Raw genomic sequence first — 24,520 nt, 5'->3', positions numbered from 1 at the left:
AGCTCTGGAGTTTGTTAAGCAGGATAACATGATCAACTGTGTCAAAAGCCTTTGCAAAATCTAGGAATACTGCACCAGTGAGTTGTCCTTGTTCCATTCCACACTGGATTTCATTGCAAACTTTTAGCAGGGTAGTTACGGTGGAGTGTTTGGGACGAAACCCAAACTGGAATTGGCTAGGGAAATTTGTCTTGGTGTAGAAATCGCTTAATTGGGAGTGGACACATTTTTCCATAACTTTGGATAGAATTGGGAGAAGTGAGATTGGCCTGTAGTTTGAGACAGTGTTTTTGTCCCCACTTTTGAAGATTGGGACAACTCTGGCAGTTTTCCAGGTCTTAGGGATATGGCCTGCAGACAGGATAGAGTTGACTATGGACGCAATTGGTTTGGCAATGGCTGGGGCACCAAGTCGTAGGAACCTAGATTGTAGTAAGTCGGGTCCACATTGGCTGCTTAGTTTTAGTTTGAGGAGCGCTTGTGTAATCTCCTCTTCAGATACTGGGCTAAATTGAAAATTGTGGGCAGTGTTGGGAGGGGGTGGGACTGTAGGGATACTCCCAGGATGAGATTCATGTTTGGGGTTTGTGCTGCGTTTCGCTAATAAGTTAGTGGCACACCCCACAAAGTAATCATTGAATGCATTTGCAATGTCAGTGGGGTTTGTCAGAGTAATATCCCCCTTAGTGATATTACTTGGTTGTTGATGGTTAGGAGGCTGGAATATATTGTTGATAACCTTCCAGAAGTTAGCTGGGTTTGATGTATTTTGGTGGAGATTGTCAGAGTAATATTGTGCTTTTGCATGCCTTGTTTGCCTTGTGCACATGTTCCACATGCATCTGTAGTGATTGAGATCCTTGGTAGTGCCAGTTACTTTGTAGCTTTTCCACAAGGCATCCCTGAACTGGTAGAGTGCTATAAGGTCCGTTGTAACCCATGGAAGGTGGGCCCCCCGTACCCTTATTTTGCATAGTGGAGCATGGGTATCGCATAGTTTTAAGAACTCGGATTGGAAATAGTCGAGCGCAGAATCGGGGTCGGGAATTAAATCGAATCTGTGCCATGGGCAGTTGGTAAGGTCATCCAGAAACTGTTGTGGGTTAAAGTTTTTAAATGTTCTAGTGAGGAGAACTTTAGGGCTTGAATGGGGCGGTTTAATTTTCCTTACACAGTACACTATTGCATGGTCACTGAAAATGTCAGGAAGGATGCCAGAGGTTTGGATTCTGCTGGGGTTTGAGGAGAGAATCCAGTCTAGCAAGGAATGGTTATGCGATTTAAGGTTTATCCGTGTGGGTTGGGAAATGAGTTGTGATAGGTTAAGTGACTTGAGTTGTATCTGGATTTTGTGGTTTTTAGGGTCAAGCCAATTGAAGTTGAAATCCCCTAGAACTAGCAGCTCACTCTTCTCATTCAGAGAGGAAATGGAGCCAAGAAATTGGGTGGTATCAGTCAGGGATTGTAGAGGGGCTTTAGGGGGGCGGTAGATGCCAGTGAGCAAGATGGGCTTAGAAAAGGGGAGGCAGATTTTGCCAACTAGAGTTTCAAAAGAGGGTGGGCTTGGTGGGCAATTTAACAGTGTAAATTGTAAGGTGTCTGCAATATAAAATAACACCCCTCCTCCTCTCTTTGACCTATCTCTCCTAAAAATGGTGTATCCCTGAATGGCAATATGTGCATCAGGGGTTTTAGGGGATAGCCATGTTTCTGTAAGAACGATGGCTTTAGGTTTATGCATAAGGCACCATGCCCTTAGTTCGTCCAGTTTGGGCAGCAGGCTCCGGATGTTTATATGGGCGACAGATAGCCCTTTTTGGAATTTAAAGGTGGAATTCTCAGGGGCATTGGACAGAGCTGAAATGGGAGGACCTGGGTTAGGTTCAATATCACCTGCTAAAGAGAGTAATAGTATGAGTAGAAATTTGGTTAGTTGTTTGCAAGTTGTAGATTTGTGGTGTTTGCCATTAGAGTGAGCAGTGGTTGGTGTGCTGGTTTTTAGAGTTCTCCACCAACATTCAGTAGATAGTGCAAAGCTTTTGAGTAGTCCAGGGTGTATGGTGATGTTGGGTGTGGGCCAGGATGGAGGAGTTTGTAGTGGGTAGAGGGAGTAACATCTCCATGAGGCCAGGAGAAAGAAAAAAGTTAAAATACATAGCAGCTTCATGATGCCAGAGGTAGGCAGTGCTGCAAGGAGCTGTTGTGAGCAGAGTGAGTGTGAGCAGACTAACAGCAGGCGTGTGCCTGTTCTTTGTCAAATGTTTAGCTGTATTGCAATGCTAGAGTCAGTTCAGGGTTTCAGTGTATTGTGCAGTCAGTTTTGGGAGAGGCTGCAGTAAATAAATTGTAAAGGGGTGGGGGGTTGAAATAGGCAGGTTAGCAAGCATGGGATCATAGTGTGATCTGAATAGCTTATCGTTTGTTGTCTAGAGTAAAAGAGTGTGCAGTAGATCCAGTCCCCAGTCACCTCTAGTCAAACTGTAGTCTAACTGTATTTATCACTTAAAAACCTCACTTTAAATGTCTCACTGCCTAATGCAGTTCCTGCCCAATGCAGCAAAGGTGTTGGTTTTAGGTGGGATATTGGGTTAGAAATGCAATTGTTTTGTTTGCAGGAGTTGGGGTCAAAGATACCGGTAGTCCCCTAATTCTCTCCGGCGTGCAGGCATGATTTGCTGGTATGCGGGTTGAATTACTGCCCAGTGTCCCCCAGACTCCTGGTTTTCGAGCTCGGATATCTCAGTCCTATTTCCCGTACAGATATGGGTCTCCACAAGTGATCCTATCTATTAAAGTATGTTTTATTTAATTTGTGCTTTTACTATAAATGTCTTCAGTCAGCCCCCGGGCATCTTTATAGGTGCCGGGAAGTTTGGATAGACATCGGAGTTCAAAGAGGAGACGGGGTGTTGAGAGGTGTCGTGGTGCTAAGTGGCCGGGGCAGGGCAGAGTACTGGGTCCGGAGAACAGAGACCCCCTGCGGGGAGGACACTCTGGTCTGCCAGACTCAGTGGAGCCTGCCCAGTAGGTGGCAATGGCTTGACTGGGGGAAGCTGCAGAATGTCTGCGCATTTCCCATTGGTCAATTCGTATGTTTCGCCCACTGGCATCCTGAGCCGGCTTGGCACCCCCCCTCCTCTGATGTCAGCCAAAGTAAGAGCCCCTCTTCCTATTGTTTGGCGGCAGGGAATTCCCACACTCTGAATGGTCGCTGCTTCTCTGTGTATGTAAGGAGATGCCCCAGTCCGAGAACCAGACGATCTAGTGGCTTGTGCCGATGAAGCTAGGGTGGGCTTTTCAAAGTTGCTCTGTCACGAATAGCAGAACAACCGGCTTCGTTTTGAAGCTAGGAAAGTTTGCCCTGCAGAGACTAAATAAGATGCGAGGACCAAGTCCTCATTTTAGAACGGGTCAGTCACGGCTAGGAACTAAAGCCGAAAAGAGGACTAGGAATCCCGGGTTATATCCCGGTCAGGCTAAGCCGACTGAAGCAGGCGCCTGCACCTAGTAGAGCCTAGATTTCACCCCCAGAACCCCAGTAAGTGTTATTTTATCTGTATTCTGTGTATTCATTGTGTTGTACGCGGGTTTACCCAAATAAACTGCATTTTGTTCTTACTACCTTGTTTTGCCTAGTTAATGATCCCGGTACAAATATAAATAAAATAAAATGTCAAAAGTCCTGGTCTCCCGAGACACCCATTGACTGTCAAATGAGTTTATCTATGCCCCTGGATATAGATAACCACATTGACAATCAATGCATATTTTGGCAAATATTTGTTTGATTTAATTGTAATATATATTTTTTTTGGTTGCCCATTCTTCGCCATTGTGGCTATCTTTGCCCCCATGGTGGGCATAGAAAATCACAGTGACAGTCAATGGGTTTATTGCCTACTGTGTGATGGGAGACAATTTACTGTTCATTGACTTAAATAGTCTGCAAGGGGTCTTCCAGCTTTGGCGGGTGCCTTATGGCAGAAGACTGCTTAGCAATTATAGGTCAACGCACTGCAGGGCAATTAAGTGCAAAGGGTGCGCACCCTAAATAAATCAGTATATTTTGCATATTAGTTGCTATAGCGGTGCTGTTTGGAGTTTCGCAGTTTTTACATTTCAGCATTTACATTTCAAATTCACTGCAGGCAGCAATGGGGTTAATCCATTGTTTAAAGGCAGAGGTGTTGCAGACAACAAACAGGTTGATAAAGGCTGCAAATACTGACACAGGTGTGAAAAGGGGGATTGGGAGTTGTTACTGGCTGAGTGCTTTCACAATGCTGCAATAAGAGGCGGCAGATGTGTATAGCAGCAAAAGTTCAGCAGCCCCAGGCAGCAATGCGTGCTGTGTAGGAGGCAGCCCTGTTGCTATTTGCCAGCCTCATATCTCTATCTGCTCTATCACTGGGTACTGTAGCTCTGTTTGCATAGTGCTACCTCTGCCAGGAGAGTAATATCGGTGCAAAACAGCTGATGCACTGGGAAGCAGCTAGAAGAGCCTACATGTATTCCTCTATGTGAGCAGCAGCAGCAGCAGCAGCAGCAGCAGCAATAGCAGCCAAGCAAAGAAACTGGGAGAGAGAGCAAATATAAATACCACTTGTGAGCACATTCACATGTCTCAGACAGGTCCACAAACCTGCCATTCCCCATAATCTCTCAGGAGAGAGAGAAGACCGAGGGGATCTGAAGAGAGCAAACGTGGGAGGGGATACATTTGCATAGGGTCCTCCCCACTCCCTGGAGAAAGCTGGTCTTCCACAAAGCTGAATGAGCCTCTTGTTTCTTCATTCATTCCCCCACCCCCACCCGGTACTGGTGCATGAAAGGCACATCTGAACAAGGCAGTTTTACAAGAAGAAAACATACTCCTTCAGAGTGAGCAAGGAGAGACCCCGAGCCTGGCAGGGAAGCACAGTCAACAATGTATGGTAAGAGCACCACACAGGCATCTTCTGCAATTTCTTCTCTGTAGGGTCAGACCCTCAGAGAGGGAGATCTTGGTTTTGAAGAGGGTGATCCCACTGAAGTGTATGTGTCTGTAACAGGGTGATGGTGAGGAAAACGGGAGGAGGGCACACTATAATGAGGGTGAGTTGAATGCTATGAATCCTATAGGGTCACAGAATTGTACCTACAGAGTGGAAATAATATTTTAAACTGACCCCGATAGCAAATGCTAAGATGCAAGCCTGCAGCTGGGATCAGGAGGTACAATGTATCTCATTCAGAGGTTTCACTGCCTATGTGTATGGATCTAATAGTGGAATAGGTGATGTGTTTATTACTACAGATGTTATTGCACCTGTTAACGAAATGCATTGCGTAAACGCTGGCACCTTATTTAACAAGTGTGCTATTGAAAACAATGCTGAAGGAGATAACACAGGTGTTATTTAATGCATTGTTTGATGTGTAAACTCGTGTTGACAGGGGTAATAACGCCTGATACATCTGTATATGCTGGGAAACATTGTCACCATAGATATAACTGCTTAGTGCAGTGCTGCTTTCTGCTGCTCTTTTGTAGCAGGACCAATGTACTTCATTATAATATTCATTGTGTACTGCTGCACATATAAATATTCAGCAGAAATGCAACATAATGTGAATTGAAAACGTCAGTGATAAATCGCATATTTATATGCATAATCCCTGAACTAGAAATGACATTTAAATAAACAGTTCACAAAAGGGAGCATTCAAAACTCGCACATTTGATTTGAAGAGACTGAATTGGGGCATTTCAACACAATAAAGTGTTTATGCACACGTGTACTGTATCTGCTTCCTCCCAATAAGAGTGTGAGCCTGTGGATTGTCACGTGACTATGTATTATCAGCCTGCACTTGTGGAGTTTGGAGATCCTCTTGTATTAGCACAGAATGGAATATGCAGTGGTTGTACTTGTGAGCAGGTTATTACTCATCTCCTGCTGGACAGCTCACGCAGGCCAGTGTGTGACTGGTGACTGGCACACTGTGCTCCCTGATTATGAGTAGGATGAGGATGTTGATTCAGTGACGAGGGAGGCAGCCCTGCTGCCCAATGTTCCTCTTTCTGTTATGTGACTTTATCTTAAATGGCATTAGGTTTGTTTTCCAGGGAATCCTTGTTTAGATTAGTGCACGGATCCCGCTGTCATTGGGTCACTATTGTGGGCGTTTACAGTGATGAGAGGGTTTTGATTGACTAATAGAAACACATAATTCTCGTAAAGGATGTCCCGAGTGTGAAAAGAAAATCAAATGACCAGTCTGACCAATATACACTGAGTAGTTTTGCTTGGTCTGTTTACAATGTATTTTGTTTTATAGTGAGAATTGGAGCATAAGTCTGTATGTCTGAAGTCATTTGTAATGGATATTTATTTCATGCTTATTTTTAGGGGGTTGGCTGCAATAAGAATGCAGTTTAACTAGGAGAAATATAAGGAACCATTGTTATAGTCAAAGGTCAAACTTGAACTGTAAATGTAGAACTATAAAAAAAAAGATCTGAAAACATGATATTTGCTGCTTAAAAATATGTAGTATCAGACTCCTGCATCCAGTTGGTGTGACGTTAGTATGCATAGGAGCGTTTCATAATGGAAAGGGATTAGGGTGAATTGATGCGTCAGAGATTGAATGGATGCCAATTGTATCCAAAATGGTTCTAAAATCGGCAGCCCCATTCATTTCACTCGTTAACGAAAACAACAATTGGTGTATAAAACCGACATACCGATCCAATAGTTGAGGTTTGAGTTTCTTGGACTTGGTGAACTGGAATTCTGCAGTGATTGAGGAGGCCACGGTCCTCACTATATAAAAAAAAAAAGTTTATTTTCTTTTTACAACTGCAGAGTCATTTTGATTCTGTTTGTAGGAATCCCACCCATTTGAAATTCTGTAGTGGAATTCTGGAGGTATCGGTGGCATCGCTGGGAGTTCACAATTACCGTTGCCATTGACACTCATGAAGACAACAGCGATGGTCACGGCAACAGCTGATGCCCTAGGAAAAAAAAATAACAAATAAGCAAGTAAAAACTCAGTACAAAATTAGATTTTAAAGAAATGAAAATCTAGAATTAGATCAGCACATGAACTATCGGTTAATTGTAGCCTTTCCTAGAACCGCAGCGAACCAATGGAAACGACATGTTTAAGGGTTTAAATCTGGGTGATGCCGGTTGTGACAGCAAGAAGTATTTTGACCTCATCGTGGTTGGGAACCGCTGCTTTAGGTAATAGGAAGATACAATGTAACTAAATGATCCAGCAGCAAATATACTTTTAACACTGGTGATATACTGCAGGGGTGCGTAAAATGAAATTACATTAAATGCCGGGGGAGTGTGCGCGAGGCGTCTGTAATTCCCTTGCCTGGTCTCCGGTGGCTTCTGGCGACACATCGCCATGGCAACGCGACGTCACATGGCGTGAGAAAACGCCGGGGGAGAGAGCAGACGGAAACGTTTTGCACTCCCCTGATATACTGTGCATCGTTGCTAAAGAAACTCGGGCTCAAATTAACTTTTTATTAACCTTTTCAGTGCCACCTTCGTGGTTACGAAACCTCTGGCACTTTTACATCACGTGACTGCTCTCCGGTGCCAACACGCGTTGCTGTTTCAGTTACCGCCGTCGGGCTAGATGTGACAGGCAGGTGCCCGCTCCTTCAATGTAGTACGCAATTGGTGCGCCAACGGAGCTAAGGGCCCCTGGGGTGGCACTTTTATTGATGTACTCTGCTGTCAATAGGGCTTAAAATATGGGGTTAAAATATCATTTATTTTTGAACACCCTCTTCCTGTTGCTACCAAATGGTCGAAGACAGCCACCTGCGCTGAAGCAGGGATAGCCTGAAAACCTGACCTGTTGGTGGCCCTTGAGTGGAGTTGACCACTCCTGTTACAGGTCATAATAGCAACAAAAAGATTCAGGACACCGATTGCTGTTTCGTATTCAGGCATTTCCTGATATTTTACACACATAGCTACTTCCTTCCCCCAAAAACATTCAGATTAGGCCTACAGTTAGTCTTAAATAGGGTTGATTCAGCCTTTAACCTTTACAGGGGTCCTTCAGCACCAACTAGAATTCTTTTACTGAAGGTTGAAAGACCCCATTAATAGTAATAATTCAATGTTTTGAAAATCATAAACGGTGTCGAATTTTTTAAATGTCTACACATTTTTGTCCATTATTGTTTCTCAAAAATATACCATTACTGCATGATTTTATATTAACGTGATCGGGATGTTAAAAAAAAAAAAAAAATATAACACAAAAAAAACAAACGTATTGTAATTGCAGCTTTAACGTGAAGGACTTTCTATGCTAAGGGCAACTCTTCCATTGCCTAGAAAACAGAAATGACCTTGTTTTTAACTAGAAATAAATAATTAACTGGCTGTGTGGACTCAGATTGTACTGTATATTCATTGCAAAGGGAGAGTGTAGGGAATACAAAGAGCAGAGTCTCCGGCTAAATCATAGTCTCGCCTCGTCACGGGTTTATTATGAAATCACAATTCTTATCACAGTCCTGTTCTTCATCCCTCTGATACAATATTTCCGAAGGGTTTGATCAATATGAAGCCGTGGTTAATATTTTATAAGTACAGGCCTTTGTGATTTGCTATGGGATTTAATGATAAATGCATGAGGTTAATTAGTTTGAATCTCAAGTACATTCCCTATTTTTCTGTGCAAAAGTCCAATATTATTATTAATAATAATCTATAACGTGGCAACATATTCCGTAGCGCAGTACCACAGGGTCGGAGGACAAACACAAAGTATCAAACATTAACATACATTGTTAAAGTAGGTACGCAGGGTCCTGCGCCAAGGAGCTTACACTCTATAAATGTTACTTTACAATCGGGTGTATAATCAATATTTCATTTTTTTCTTTTTTAAATCATTGTTAAAATATGCCTAGGAATTAAGGTTGCACATGATAACCTTATATAAACTGATATCTATAAAGCTATGTATACAGTACTTGAAATAACAGTAGGATTGAGTGTTAAGGCCATAAAAAAAAACCTTTTAAATACAAATAGAAGATATGTTTGCATAGGTCACAAATCATTATTAAAACTGATGGCATAAATATAAATCACGTACCCAACATAAAAAGGAGTTTCTATAGGATCTATGTATCAAAGCACATAATAACCGCACCAAATATGCTCTGGAATTGGCTTATCTGTGCTAAAGTTCCTGCTCAAGTGTCTTACATAAGGTGCAGATGTTTAAGTAAGAAAGTTAACGTCGCCTCACCTTGGGCGCACTTTTTGACGCAGGTTGAAAGAAAGGGAAAGTGACGCACGGAGACGCAGCATCTCATTACAATTTGTGCGCCCTTTATCTCCTCCCTTAACTCCTGCACATGGCGCAAAGACCTTAATACTTCTGCGCCAAGAGGCGCGCCACAAAAGTGATGCAATTTATCTCCAACATTGCCCTGTGTTTGTTAAATATTGGGGAGAAGCTAGTTGGACAATAATGTTAGAAAACGTATACAACATGTATACTTCGAAGGAGAGGACAGGGAGAGAGGCTTCCTACAATAAATCAAAGTTTATTTAAGTAGAATGTCTGGGTTTACTTATAAAAAACTAGTGATACCAGTACCTCCAAACCCCTGATTGTCACTTTCCTTTGCTCTTTATTTATATGAGGCTTGGCTAGCACACTAAATATTTAGGGTAACTACTGTTTATAAGCAATTGTGGAAACTAAAAGGTGACGATCACTGTGCTCATCCTTACCAAGAATCCACATATGTGCAGATCTGTGTGCACTCTCTTTGCTGTATTCTCTCGTCACTGTACAATATAAGGAACAGAGGAAAGTTACAGATGTACTGTAGCAAGTGACTGTAGGCGGACGCTCACAGAGGTATGCAAGGGAGACTGGTTATGGTGAAATTAAATAAAGCTTTTATTGCGCCTGTTTCCTTTAACATCAGGAAACCATCCAAACAAAGGGGTAAACAAAGCTTTTGTTTACTTGGGAGTATGTCTAGTGAAATACTATGCATCCACAACTCCCTTTAGATAAGCATGTCTCCCAGCCCCAAACATATAGCATGAAATGAACAGATATAAAAAGTCTTATAAATGAAAGTCTTATCTGTTTGTAGTGGTTTGGAGGGAAAATCTTCTCTGTCCCTTGTTGCTCCCTTTTTCTCAGGGTTTGTCAGCATTCAGGTTTAGAAGTTTCCCCTGTGTCTTGAAAGCAGCTCTGCTGTTTCTTCTGGCAGGGCTCAAGACTGTTTGTCTCCAAGTTCAGCTCAGGTGTGAGCTAAGGAGTCTCTCTTCCTGTCTCAAAAGACAGGCTTTTCTAAGCAATCTAATCAGGCAGGTGGTGTTTGTTAATTGACTACCAGCAGTTAACCACCACACTGCTGGATTAGAGGCATATTACCTGAACAGGGATAACTCCCCTGTTACATACCTCCCCTGTTGGTGGGAAGCTCGGGCTTGCCACGGCCAAAGCCCATCCTTCCACTCTCATTCTAGATATCTCAGTGACTTGAATGTGAGTGGATGGAGGAAGAGAATCCTCAGTCCTGCTGGGATTGGAGCCCTTTCTCCAGTTTATTCGTGTCTCCTCCCGAAGGTGCTTGAGATCAGCACTCCTCAGTCACTCGAGGAGGACTTTTTCTAAGTATAGTCTTTTTGCTACATGCGCGGTCATGAGATTTCCCTCGCGTCGGGTGCTCGTGTTATTGTAGGCATACTGTATGGCAGCAGTTGCAGAGCGTTTAAAAACAGCCCTTTGAGTTTTCCGCTCTTGAAGCTGTCTCTCTGTCCTTTTCCCCCTCAATGGGGTTGCTAGTTCTGCCTCTTTGGGGTTAAGTTGCAATTCTACACCCACTTCTAGAGAATGTCCCATCTTTTCAGCTTCATCAGCTAAGGATTCTTCTAGTTTTAATTCAGCACGTGTACCTTCTTTTGTTACCTGTTGGGTGGCTGAAGGTTTTGCTAGTGCTTGTTTAGGTGTTTCAAATTTTGCAACCTTGTCTTTCAGATGAGCGGTATTCCCAGCTCTCACTGTACCCTTGTCTTCATGGGTTTTTGTGGCTGTGGGATACTGACGCTTAGTCAGGGTCAATACTTGTCCTTGTAGGACTGTAATCACATCCGCGAGAGATCCCTGTTTTTTGAGTGCATCTTGCAAGTCTCTTCTCAGGGAATTTATCTGCACGCTTTGCTTTCTCTGAGCTGGCTTCCACATTTTTATTGCTTTGTGAAGCACTATGAATTTCTTTGCTCGGGCCACAGTTACTTGTTTTAGTTTCTGGACCTTCTTGTGTTCCCTTTTGTGGCGGATCACCTGGGTTCTAAGCTTGGCCTCTAGCGATGCTTTGGTGATGCTCAGGGTAGCCTTCAGTTTCTCATGCTGCTTTGCGGGGACATACTGGGTCATCAGACACTCCTGCAGCACTTGAATTTATTTAACAGCCTGCAGATTTTCTTCCTGCAGAGTTCGCTGCTTCTCCTCGGCCTTCTCGAGGTGCGTATGCAGACCTTGCAGTTGGTTCTACAGTCGGTGCTCTGCTTCAAACTTCTCACCTTCCAAAAGTCTATTTCCTTAAGCTCGTGTAGCTTTTCATTCTTTTCCTTGACTTCGTCTGTCAACTGAAAATTTTCTTCTTTCAGTTTTAAGTTTTCTCTTTTTAATCTTGAATTTTCTCCTTTTTCAGTCTCTGTACTATTCTATGTACTATCCTTGCAGTCCTCCTTCCATTTACGCACATCTGCTTTGAGAATGACAGTCTCCTGGCGTGAGACTTCCTTCTCTAGATTGAGGGTCTGAAGCTCCTTCTGAGAGACTTTGAGATCTGTATCAAGATTGACAATACTGTAGTTTCTTTAGATATGTCCAGCTCCTCAGTGAGACTGTGTAGTTCCTTTCTGGAAACTTCCAGATCTGTGCGGCAGCTGTTGGTCTCATGATGTGAGGCATCCAGTGCTCTGCGGAGTGTCTGAACCTCTTTCTGAGATACGTCCACCTCTGTCCGGACATTGTTGACCTCCTGTTGTGAGGCATTCAGCTCTACGCGAAGAGTGTGAACCTCTTGCTGAAAGACTGTCATCTGCATTAGTGCCTCCTCATAGTTCCGCTTCAGCTTAGTCATCATTTTATCAGATTGGCTTTGCTTTTCATCCATGCCGGAAATAGTAGCGTTTGCAGTATGTAGCTCAGTCTTGAGATCGTCCAATTCTGTTCCAGATTCAGAGTACATTGCGAGGACCGTCTTCTGTAACTCAGCATTATCTTCTCTCTCAAGTTTCAATTGTTCTTAAAGTAGATCACAGTCACGCCTGGCAATTTTCAGGGCGTCTTCAGGGCTGGTAAAGGGATCGTCACTCACTGGTTCCGGCTCCGCTTCCCTGGGATGACTGGTTGAGGGTTCCTCACTGTTGGCACCGGACAGACACTTCTTTGGGGTACACGACTTCTGCCTTGGGCCCTCTGGATATTCGGTTATCCGCGGGACGAATTCTCCATTTTCTCTAGGCTGCAGGGCATCTCGGTCCCCCTTTTTCTCCACAGGATCTGCGGACGTGTCTGTTCCTTCCACGGTACATGAAGAACCGCTTTTCTTTTTCTTTTTTCGCCTTTTTGATTTGGATGACACCATCCCTTCAGGGATACTGGGGTCTCCATCTTCATTTGAAATTTTAGCAGCATCACTGGATCCACCCGGCTTTTCTTGCAACTGTAATAGCTGACGGAAATATTCGGTGATCCATTGCTCCCGCTCTTTCTCCTGCCGATCATATTCGTAATCGTAGGGAGCAGTCTTTTTGGTTCGTACCGAGTTCAGGCAACCCCACCATTCTTGGGGTGTTTTGTGAGTGTGACTCGGTTTGGGTTCCCCATAAGAGATGTCTTCCTCCTCATCGGACTGGAAGGGCCACTCTTCCGTGAGGGTTCATTACAGGAACGCTGTATTTTGTCCTCCAATTTGGGGCTATCATGTATATTTTTCTTCCTGACCTCAGGAGGCGCTATTGCAGCTGTTGTCACTGTATTTGCTAGAACCCCAAATGGTTGTAGTGCTACAGGTGGGCATATTTTGCTTGTAGAGGTCGTAGCTCTCACAGGCCTCTCTGTAGACTTTTTCTTCCCTTGGGTAAGTTTTCCAATATTAGCAGTACTGTGCATGCATTCACTCTCATCGTCTGAATAAGGCCTGAAGGGACACTGCTCCATGTGGTGGGGTTCTTTACACCAGGAACAAATTTTCTTCCCTATTTTTACAGAGTCTGTATTTGACTTCAGCTGGGTGGCGATTTTAAATTCCCAGGGTTCTATTTCTTTAAATACAATGCTTGCTAGCTGCCCATTTTCTGGCTTCAGCAAAAGCATTTGCTTTAAACCATTTACTTGCTATGTCAAATCTCTCCGCTTCAGCAACCGAATTTGGTTTTCTGCTTGAGTTCAGTAATTTTCAGTCTCATCTTTGGGTATTATGGCATTCACTCTTCACACTTTGGTTGCCTGTTTTACTCCCAAGATACATAGGCAGACTTTTTTACTTGCAGAAAAAAAACATTCTTTGCAGTGGAATATTTCTTTCACTCCCGGCAGGGTAACTCAATACTCAGCAATTGGCTTTGGAATACCTTTTACACAGTTCAGCAATCCCTTTTTCCCCTGTAGGGCAATTTTACACTCAGCATTTGTTTGCTGAAAATTCCCCTGCTTCAGCACAGTCTTGCATCAATTTTCACACTTTTCTGCATATACTCCATTCACAGCTGGTAGTCCTATGCGGTGTGGCAACCTCTATTTGCAGAATCAGTACCGCTCATGGGTCACCATCTGTATTCACTGCTTCAGCTAAACATTTGAAAATAACAAACAACTATCCCTTTCAAGGGCTAACTCACTTCTTGAACCCTGACTTTGGCTGGAAGGCAAACCCCCTATTTCAATGACCATATTACACTTTATTGTGGTAGGCAAATAAGGTTTTACCTGCTTCAGCAGTCTCTCTCCTCTTGGGATTGGGGAAAATAGTCCATCTGTGGTTTTGTAAGTTTCAGTGCAGTGGTGTGTATCACTTTAACTCTGATCTCTGCTGCATGAGATTTTTTTTTTTTTTTTAAGTTACTCAGACTGTTTGTAGGCAAAAAGCATAAAAAAAATTTCACAGAAAAAATCTCCGGTCCTTTTTAACTTCAAAGACCACCTCTCGTCCCACTTCGGACACCATATGTAGGCAGACGCTCACAGAGGTATGCAAGGGAGACTGGTTATGGTGAAATTAAATAAAGCTTTTATTGCGCCTGTTTCCTTAACATCAGGAAACCATCCAAACAAAGGGGTAAACAAAGCTTCTGTTCACTTGGGAGTATTTCTAGTGAAATACTATGCATCCACAACTCCCTTTAGATAAGCATGTCTCCCAGCCCCAAACATATAGCATGAAATGAACAGATATAAAAAGTCTTATAAATGAAAGTCTTATCTGTTTGTAGTGGTTTGGAGGGAAAATCTTCTCTGTCCCTTATTGCTCCCTTTTTCTCAGGGTTTGTCAGCATTCAGGTTTAGAAGTTTCCCCTGTGTCTTGAAAGCAGCTCTGCTGTTTCTTCTGGCAGGGCTCAAGACTTTGTCTCCAAGTTCAGCTCAGGTGTGAGCTAAGGAGTCTCTCTTCCTGTCTCAAAAGACAGGCTTTTCTAAGCAATCTAATCAGGCAGGTGGTGTTTGTTAATTGACTACCAGCAGTTAACCACCACACTGCTGGATTAGAGGCATATTACCTGAACAGGGATAACTCCCCTGTTACAGTGACATTGTTCCCGCAGATAAAAATATATACAGTACTACAATAACACTATCACCCAGGGGATCCATAGGATCCAATGCCATTGTTGATGCAGTATATCACAGTATGTACTGTACCTACTGTACATATCACACCAGAGAGGAACATGAAGCTGGCTGTTACACCTGAATTAATAGCACTAATGGGACTAGCCAGTAGTTATTGTCCAGCCTCAGTAATAGTTTTAGTCCTCAGTCCTGTCAGTAGATATATAGCAGTGATACTTGCTATTTTATTCAGACTGAATCTTGTTTAAGCTCCAGTGCTGTCTACAGCAGGGGTGGCCAACTCCAGTCCTCAAGAGCTACCAACCGGTCAGGTTTTCAGGATATCCCTGCTTCAGCACAGGTGGCTCAATATGATTTAGTTGATCTACACCCTGTGTGAGCAAGATTAGGGTTCCCACTAGTAGTGAGACTGCTGTATCGAGGACTGCATACAGTACATGTTGCTGAGTTGGAATGCAAAATACTATTGAGATTAAGCTATGTACATTTTGTGCTGAAACTCTGGCAAGAAGTGGTAAAATTCAGCCCAAAATTCTGAGCAATGGGAACTTTTGCTCCCCCCTGTAAAATATAATGAACAAACATGAAAAATGTAGCAAAGCAGATTTGAAGACATTCACACATCTCTACACATGACTGCTGTGTTGCAGGCATCCAACAAACAGAAGGGCTTAAAAGCCTGGAGTGGCACCAGCATTTGCAAATGTACATTCATTTATGCACAAGAATGTTCTCCTGTAGCCAACGTCCATCTGTGGGGAGTAATGAAAACGTAACATGCTTTCAATGGCATGGTGGAAGTGCTCTGAAAATACAGAATCTCCTAAACCAGGGGAGCGCAAACATTTCCTGCTGCGCCTGCTCCGGATTCGCGCCCCCCCCATGTGACGCCTGTGACGTATTGTAGCATGACAACATGGAGTAAAAAATTGGCACAAAGCCCACAATACTTTGACTAGAGATGGGCAAATTTTATTTGAGAGGGGAAGAGAGAGAGACCTTTCTAATTTTATTAGCATTCACATATATATATCCCCTCAAGCGTCTCTCCAAATCAAAAGCCTTTGCAAAGGGATTTAATGGGATTAATGGGAGTTTATGCCTCCTGTACGATCAATATAAACACGATTGCATAGATCTGGTCTAATAAAATGAAAATGTATAACATCCAGATAGTAGCAAGTATATTTGTCTACAAATAATAATAGTGCTTGTTTGTCAGACCGCAGTTATAACTGTGTAATCTCTAGAGCAGCAGAAGTGGCGCCCATTTTCTTCTAACCCAGTAGAGTGAGGTTGCCCATGTTCTGTTAAACTTTTATTTAATATCACCTTGTGGCAGGACGGCCTGTAGCCGAGGTCAGGGAACAGTCCACACGTATAGTTTCAGGATAAATAAAAACGTTCAGTGGCTTTATTTCTCCACAGTAACATAACATGCGGGTACACTGTCCCTTTAACAAAATAAATCTTGCTCCACTTTGGGAGAAAAACTGACTAATAACACAGCAGACCTATCTAGCAGGCTGGCTGGCTAAACCAGAACCAAACCATAAGAGTACTTTAAGCAGTCAGTAAACAAATGAATAATCCTTACTTTAGTTGAAGTAGTCTTTGGTGAAATCCCTCTGGCTAAGGGCTCACACAGCAGTGTGCTTCTCTCTCTCTCTCTCTCTCTCTCTCTCTCTGGCAGCTACTGCCAGTCACATGATCCTTATCTACCTTGCTGGCTCTCAGGTGTCAGCTAAAGAGTTCTGATTTCCTAACCTCCACCTGAGTTAAACCTTATGAGTGCTGGATGAAGCACTCAGACATATGTCTCCCAGGCGTAACTGATAGGAGTTAACTTCACTCTGTCACACACCTGGTCTCAGTAACTCATAGCCCTGAGTACATATTATTACTTTGTGCTTGAAGTGTTTTCAAGGTTACAAATACAATCAACAGAATAGATATTCCATAGGGATATGCTGTTAATAGACAGTGTGCACTGCAACCCATCAGCTGGTTTAGCTCACACTGCTAGAGCTGTTGCTCTGAATACCAGAAATTGTGTGAGTTCAACTTCTGATCCTGTTGGGTCTGACACCATACCCTATTCCTAAGGTGCCTCTGAATTGTCACCCCCAAAACACTTTGTATTCTGTTGGAAGTGGAATAGCTTCTTGCAGTTTGTAGAGTTTTTTTATTTATTGTTAAATAAAGTATTTCAATTCAGTATGTATCTGGCACTCTGGCAGATGGAACAGTGAATATGTTTGTCCCTGTTCTGTTATACTGTAGCCATTTTTGTGCATATCCATCATGTAGCACCAAAATGAGTGCATACTCCTGTAGTAGCTCCCACCCCTGGCTTCCTTTAAAACCAGACCACTTCCTGGTTGACAGTTTAATGTTCCTTGTGGAGCACACCTGAGATACCTGTGAGATACGCTAGTAGCTAGATTAGCTACATGTGAGAGGAGTGAGCAGCTCAAAAGTAAGATGTGACAATAATACTCCCTATCAGTTGGTTTAGCTCACACATTGCTGTGACCTAGAAAAGCAGAGGGTGTGGGTTCTAGGCCTGTTGGATCTGACATGATTCCAATCATTAGGTTGGTGCCTTCAGCTTATTATCAACGCTTTATAGTTGGTATGGAATTATTTTTAGGAAGTGTGGGGCGGGACTCATTTACATATACTTAGCGTAGCCATTACAATATCGCTCAGGTCTGCTACTTTTTCAGCAGAGGCATGTCTCCCTAATGTATTTGGAGGGATGCTTGCGGGGATATATACAGTCATGTGAAAAAGAAAGTACACCCTCTTTTAATTCTATGGTTTTACATATCAGGAAATAATAACAATCATCTGTTCCTTATGTAGCCCCGGTCCCCTGCGGCTCCCAGAGAACCCCCTCCTTGCCGACAGAGCGGTCGCGGGTGCCGCCGGAGGCAGCGACGGACCCGCCGGCTGTTTGTGAAGGTGGGGGCCGGAGCAGGGAGCGCTCCGACCCCAGGGAGGCCCTGCGGCGCACCCGGCCAGCGGGGGCCGCCATTGTATACGCGCGCAAATGCGCAGTGATCGTGCATGCGCAGAAGGAGTGCAGGAGTTGCGGCGGCCATTAGGAAGTCGCGCATGCGCAGAGGAATCGCGCACGCGGCCCCAATGTTATAGAGGCCTCTACGGAACTACAAGTCCCATGAGGCCAAGAGAGGCCTGCACCAGGTGCCTCATAGCGGCCAATGAGAGGCAAGGATTCTCGGCAAGAGGGAAAGAGATACTTTTCGCGGGCTTAGAAGAACGGCAGTTGGAGCTGGGTGAGTTAGGGTGTGTGTGCAGGGAGCAGTAGCCCCTGGCACTAGGCCTAGTTAACCCCAGAGGCCCCAGATAACAGTTACCATTACCCCAGTTTGTGGTTGCTTCAGGGACAGGCCCTACTTGAGGAGTTCTGCCCCTTTAGCTGTTTGGGTTAAGTTAGAAGCCACTCAGTGACGCGCAGCCTGATTCCTGGGTCTGGGCTCAGACCCCAGTGTTATATAGAGACTATCTTTAAGGAGGCCACACCACGCAGTGACTGCGGCCCGCCGGCGGCAGATGGATCCCCGTCAAGGTATAGACGGTGCGGAGCCGTGGTGATATTATCCACGCTGGAATTCACCCCACGCGTAGGAGGACGTCTCGTCAGATCAGTCGGATCCACTTCAGTGTATAGCGGCACCCGTGGCTGGAGCCCGGGCAGGTATCTATAATAGTGCACCAACACGTCCAGGGATAGCGCTATCTCCAACACACGTGGGTGGGTTTGGACATAGGGTCATCAAGGGGTTGGTGTCCAGCTCCCAGGTACTTTGGGGAATATCAACGTTGATGTGTGCACCCGGTGCACTGCTATGTGTATGGCTATATGCATTATTCTGTGTGCTACAGGGTACCGAGTTTATTAGTAGTAGCAATAGTAAAACAGTTGTTAGCATACCCTGTGTGCGTGTCTTACTATTGTGGTTCCTGTAAGAGGACCATCCCACTCAGGTGGGAACCCTTACAGGTGGAGGTGCTGTGTTCGACGAATGATCAGGTAACCCCAGGCTCCCAGTGGCGGAGGTTCAGGCCTTCTGTGAGCCTATCAGGTGACGCACCACACCCGGTAACACAAGTGTAGATTTCCCCACATGGTCCCTATCTGCGATTGGGGGGGGAGGGGGGAAGGTGTTACATTTGGAGGCGCTGCTCAGATCTTAGACCTGGGGTGCCCTGTCCTATTTTTCATGCAAATTGTCCAATTTACTTTTCCACTATGTGGGTGCCCTCAAGGCAGGAGGTCCACGCATTGGCCACAAAGCTTAGCCCGACCCCAAACCGCCTGGTCGTTGTGGGCGGAGTTCCTGCTCATGCATTCGCGTCAGACATCCAGGAGCATGTTCGCAAACTCCCTGGACTGGCGCAAGCATGGGTCATAGGGCGAAAGTATGATTCCCTCTGTCAATGGAGTGCCATGATACTAAAGGTAGGCCATGCCATATGCGAGGAAGACGGTACACAATTCCTATCTCTGCCCGAGGGTCCGATCAATGGGTGCCCAATTATCTATCCTGACCTAGAAGTTTCTTTGGCTCCCGCATCCGGGAAAGCTAATAATGAGTCTCACCTAAAATGGCATCTCCCGCCAAGTCAGGAGAGCGTACGTGTTAATGGCGGCCAGGCTGAGCTACAATGCGTTACAGTAACCTGCCCGGGATTGGCGCGAGAACCAGAGCCCCACCCCCATGACGTCAGTGAGTCTCAGTCCACCACTTCTGTTCCCCAGCAGGGAGGGACAGGATGCAGCGAACTGCACCCTCAGTTATACAGAGTTTGGCGAGTAAGAGGAGTGCAAGCACCCTATCTTTTGTGCCCGTGCTTACAAAAGGAGTTGAATAAGTATGGCGGTATGGACTTTGACCCCTATCACCTACCAGTAGAACTTCTGGTGGCAAAAGTGGACAGGCAGTGGTGCGTACGATGTTTCTGTAGCAAATGTGATTTTCCAGATGGAGAACTGACTTGGGGACCCAAGAGTGCTTGCTGCAGAGCACAGTTACTGCAACCCATGCTGCTGCAACCTACGGAACCCGCAGAGAAAGATGCGACAAACCTCTCTACTGAGCCGGTCAATGCTGCTAATCTACCTACCTCAAGAGCAGAGGTTTTGGAGGGCCCGTGCGCACTAACCGCGGTCCCAGAGTCGGTTCCAATGCCGGAATCACCCCCGGTAACACAAGTGTAGATTTGCCCACATGGTCCCTATCTGCGATTGGGGGGGCGGGGGGGAAGGTGTTACACTTAGCAGGTCTTAAAATTAGGTAAATACAACCTCAGATGAACAACAACACATTACATATTACACAGTGTCATGATTTATTTAACAAAAATAAAGCCAAAATGGAGAAGCCATGTGTGAAAAACTAAGTACACCATATGATTCAATAGCTTGTAGAATCACCTTTAGCAGCAATAACTTGAAGTAATCATTTTCTGTATGACTTTATCAGTCTCTCACATCGTTGTGGAGGAATTTTGGCCCACTCTTCTTTACAACGTTGCTTCAGTTCATTGAGGTTTGTGGGCATTTGTTTATGCACAGCTGTCTTAAGGTCCAGCCACAGCATTTCAATCGGGTTGAGGTCTGGACTTTGACTGGGCGATTGCAACACCATGATTCTTTTCTTTTTCAGCTATTCTGTTGTAGTGTAGTGCTTGGGATCATTGTCCTGTTGCATGACCCAATTTCGGCCAAGCTTTAGCTGTCGGACAGATGGCCTCACATTTGACTCTATAATACTTTGGTATACAGAGGAGTTCCTGGTCGAATCAATGACTGCAAGGTTACCAGGTCCCGTGGCTGCAAAAACAAGCCCAAATCATCACCCCTCCACCACCGTGCTTGACAGTTGGTATGAGGTGTTTGTGCTGATATGCTGTGTTTGGTTTTCGCCAAACGTGGCGCTGTGCATTATGGCCAAACATCTCCACTTTGGTCTCGTCTGTCCAAAAGACATTGTTCCAGAAGTCTTGTGGTTTGTTCAGATGTAACTTTGCAAACCTAAGCCGTGCTGCCATGTTCTTTTTAGAGAGAAGACGCTTTCTCCTGGCAACCCTTCCAAACAAACCATACTCGTTCAGTCTTTTTCTAATTGTACTGTCATGAACTTTAAAATGTAACATGCTAACTGAGGCATGTAGAGTCTGAGATGTAACACTTGGGTATTTTGCAATTTCTCTGAGCATTGCACGGTCTGACCTTGGGGTGAATTTGCTGGGATGTCCACTCCTGGGAAGATTGGCAACTGTCTTGAATGTTTTCCACTTTTGAATAATCTTTCTCACTGTAGAATGATGGACTTTAAATTGTTTGGAAATGGCCTTATAACCCTTCCCAGATTGATGGGCAGCAACAATTGCTTCTCTAAGATCATTGCTGATGTCTTTCCTCCTTGGCATTGTGTTAACACACACCTGAATGGTCCAGAACAGCAAACTGCTAAAACTTTGGCTTTTATTGAGGTGCTCACACTTGCTGATGATCAATTAATCAAGGGCATTTGATTTGCAACACCTGTCTGCTACTTAGCATCTTAATTCCTATGGAAGCAGTAAGGGTGTACTTAGTTTTTCACACATAGCTTCTCCATTTTGGATTTGTTTTTGTTAAATAAATCATGACACGGTGTAATATGTCATGTGTTGTTGTTCATCTGAGGTTGTATTTACCTAATTTTTAGACCTGCTAAAGAACATATGATTGTTATATCCTGATATGTAAAACCATGGAATTCAAATTCAAACCTTTTTTAACCTCACTTCATATAATTGTATTTATTTATTTTATTAAATAAAATGTTTTACCAGGAAATAATACATTGAAAGTTACTTCTCATATTCAAGTATGACTTGGTCACAGTTATGATGACAATACATGGTTACATTAAATGAACAGAGGTTGTACATATTCAATTTACAGACATTTCGTGGCCAGTTAAAGATAATCTATGTTATGTGCGTAGTATGTAACAGTTACAGACAAGGTTAAAATGTGAGACAGCTGAAGTCTTGAAAGAACTGAAGACCCTACCTACTTATCTGCACAACATTAACCTCTTGTCACTATGGATTTAGGATATATGGACATATATTAGTAGGATGTATATAAGATCATAATATTGCTATATATCATGCTCTCATGTATGGTTCAGATATATCAAGTACTATTCTAGATATTGTTATTGTTGATTGTGTATTTTTTTTTAATAAATGTGTATTTCCTACTTTATATACTTGTTTTGAATGCTTCATCCTTAGGCACCTCGGCACAGTAGGTTCTGCATTCGTTAGAGATAATTGGGTTTATGCGTTAGAGTTTTTTCCTATTTGCCAATTTGTTTATAGGGGAATCGAGATCCCCTATTACGCCAGCTGCAGAACACCAATTTTCTTCAAGGACCCGCAGATCTTTTTTGTTTGAGGTCACCTTTACACAGATTAACAGTAATAAAAACTGATTATTAAATTATAGTTATTTCACTTTAGCGACCCTTACTTTTTCACAATTGAAAGAACTTAGGCTGGTGGCGGCTTTCAGAGTCTCGGGTAGGTTGTTCCAATTGTGAAGTGCACGGTAAGAGGAGGAGGCGGAGCGGGCGGATTCCTTGTTGAACATTGGTGCTGATCTTTAGCTCTGTCATTGGTAGTTTTAGAAATGTAGCCTTCTTCCCAAATACCATTGTTACAGGTTAGTCAGTGTTTAAAAACAATTTTAAGAACTCTGTTTGGAAATTAACAAGCGCTGAATCAGGATAAGGCTGCGTCCATAGGACTGCAGCCGTGCGGAGACACGCGGAGGCTGAGGGAAAGCGGGTGCTTTCCCTGACCTTAGACCGCGCGCCGTCCGGGGCGTGTCGGGGGGGGGGGGGGAGGGCTGTGACGTCACGGAGCTGGTTCGCCCTCATTGGGCGAACCGCTCACGTGATTGGCCCTGCGCTCCCATGAGCGCGAAAATCTAAAATTTGTCTAAGACCTACGCTTCCGCACGCTTGCGTAAGCGTGCGCGAGCCCCTGCTAAAGCCGCTCTCATTGCGGCTGCAGGGGCTCACTGAGAAGCGTCAGCGCACCTCAGCGCCTAAGCGCTGGCCCTGGACGCAGCCTAAGACTGTACCGACCACTTGGTAAGATCAGTTAGAAATAGTTGCAGGTTAAAATATTTAAATGTTCTAGTGAGCAGAACTTTAGGGCTTGACTTGGGTGGTTTGATTTTCCTTACACCGTACGCTATTGCATGGTCACTGAAAATGTCAGTTAGGATACCAGTGGATTGGATTCTATTTTTTGTTTTTAGGGTCAAGCCAATTGAAGCTGAAATCACCAAGCACTAACAGTAGGGTGACCAGATTTTGAAAATGAAAAACCGGGACACATTTTTTTTTTTTTAACATAACTGTTTATTTATTGTAGTACACTTATACTTTACTACCATTAGTCCTTGTTACGTGCGTGTGTGCGTCGGATGACCTCACTAATCGAAAAAAAAAAAAAAACACAGATGTGAATGATTCTGAACCCATTAACCAGTGTGAGGATGCCCCCTCTTCACAATTTCTAAAGCAGCAATCCCGCCTGGGATCTTACCTGATCCGCAGTCCCTCAAGGTATTATACTGGAGGGGAGGTGTTCCCTACCTGTCTTCCGATGTCTCCCGCGTGAAACTTGAGTCAGATCTGGAAGAAAGAAGGGTAGGTTACTTCAATGTAGGTATACGGCAGCTAAGATAAGACATAGAGGGTGAGGGAGACAGGGAGGGAGACGGAGAGAGAGAGAGACAGGGAGGGAGACGGAGAGAGAGGGAGACAGGGAGGGAGACGGAGAGAGAGGGAGACAGGGAGGGAGACGGAGAGAGAGGGAGACAGGGGGAGAGAGAGAGGGAGACAGGGGGAGAGAGAGAGAGGGGGAGAGGGAGACGGGGAGAGGGAGAGAGAGGGAGACGGGGGGAGAGAGAGAGAGAGCGGGGGGGAGAGAGAGACACGGGGGAGAGAGAGGGAGACAGGGAGGGAGAGAGGGAGACGGGGAGAGAGAGAGAGGGAGACAGGGGGAGAGAGAGAGGGAGACAGGGGGAGAGAGAGAGAGGGAGACAGGGGGGAGAGAGAGAGGGAGAGAGAGGGAGACGGGGGGAGAGGGAGAGAGAGGGAGACGGGGGGAGAGAGAGAGAGACAGGGAGAGAGAGAGAGAGACAGGGAGGGAGAGAGAGAGAGACAGGGAGGGAGAGAGAGAGAGAGAGACAGGGAGGGAGAGAGAGAGAGACAGGGAGGGAGAGAGAGAGAGAGACAGGGAGGGAGAGAGAGAGAGACAGGGAGGGATAGAGAGAGACAGGGAGGGAGAGAGAGAGACAGGGAGGGAGAGAGAGAGAGACGGAGGGAGAGAGAGACAGGGAGGGAGAGAGAGAGACAGGGAGGGAGAGAGAGAGACAGGGAGGGAGAGAGAGAGACAGGGAGGGAGAGAGAGAGACAGGGAGGGAGAGAGAGAGACAGGGAGGGAGAGAGAGAGACAGAGAGGGAGACGGGGGAGAGAGGGAGACGGGGGAGAGAGGGAGACGGGGGAGAGAGGGAGACAGGGGGAGAGAGGGAGACGGGGGAGAGAGGGAGACAGGGGGAGA

At 44.8% G+C, this 24,520-nt stretch overlaps 1 protein-coding gene across 1 annotated transcript in view; it reads left to right on the top strand.

The window, feature by feature from the left end:
• Nucleotides 1-4,460: 4,460 nt before the first annotated feature.
• EFR3B (EFR3 homolog B) overlaps nucleotides 4,461-24,520 on the top strand; it is a 219,797-nt gene continuing 199,737 nt past the window's right edge. The window contains exon 1 of the mRNA XM_075598625.1: nucleotides 4,461-4,934. Within this exon, the coding sequence (XP_075454740.1) occupies nucleotides 4,928-4,934 (7 nt within the window). The 5' untranslated portion in view covers nucleotides 4,461-4,927. The remainder of the gene's footprint in view (nucleotides 4,935-24,520) is intronic.

The sequence above is a fragment of the Ascaphus truei genome, chromosome 4 (assembly GCF_040206685.1).
Source record: "Ascaphus truei isolate aAscTru1 chromosome 4, aAscTru1.hap1, whole genome shotgun sequence".
NCBI classification, from domain to species: Eukaryota; Metazoa; Chordata; class Amphibia; order Anura; family Ascaphidae; genus Ascaphus; species Ascaphus truei.
The sequence above is the reverse complement of the archived record's forward strand: the minus strand, read 5'-3'. Positions and strand labels throughout refer to the sequence as shown.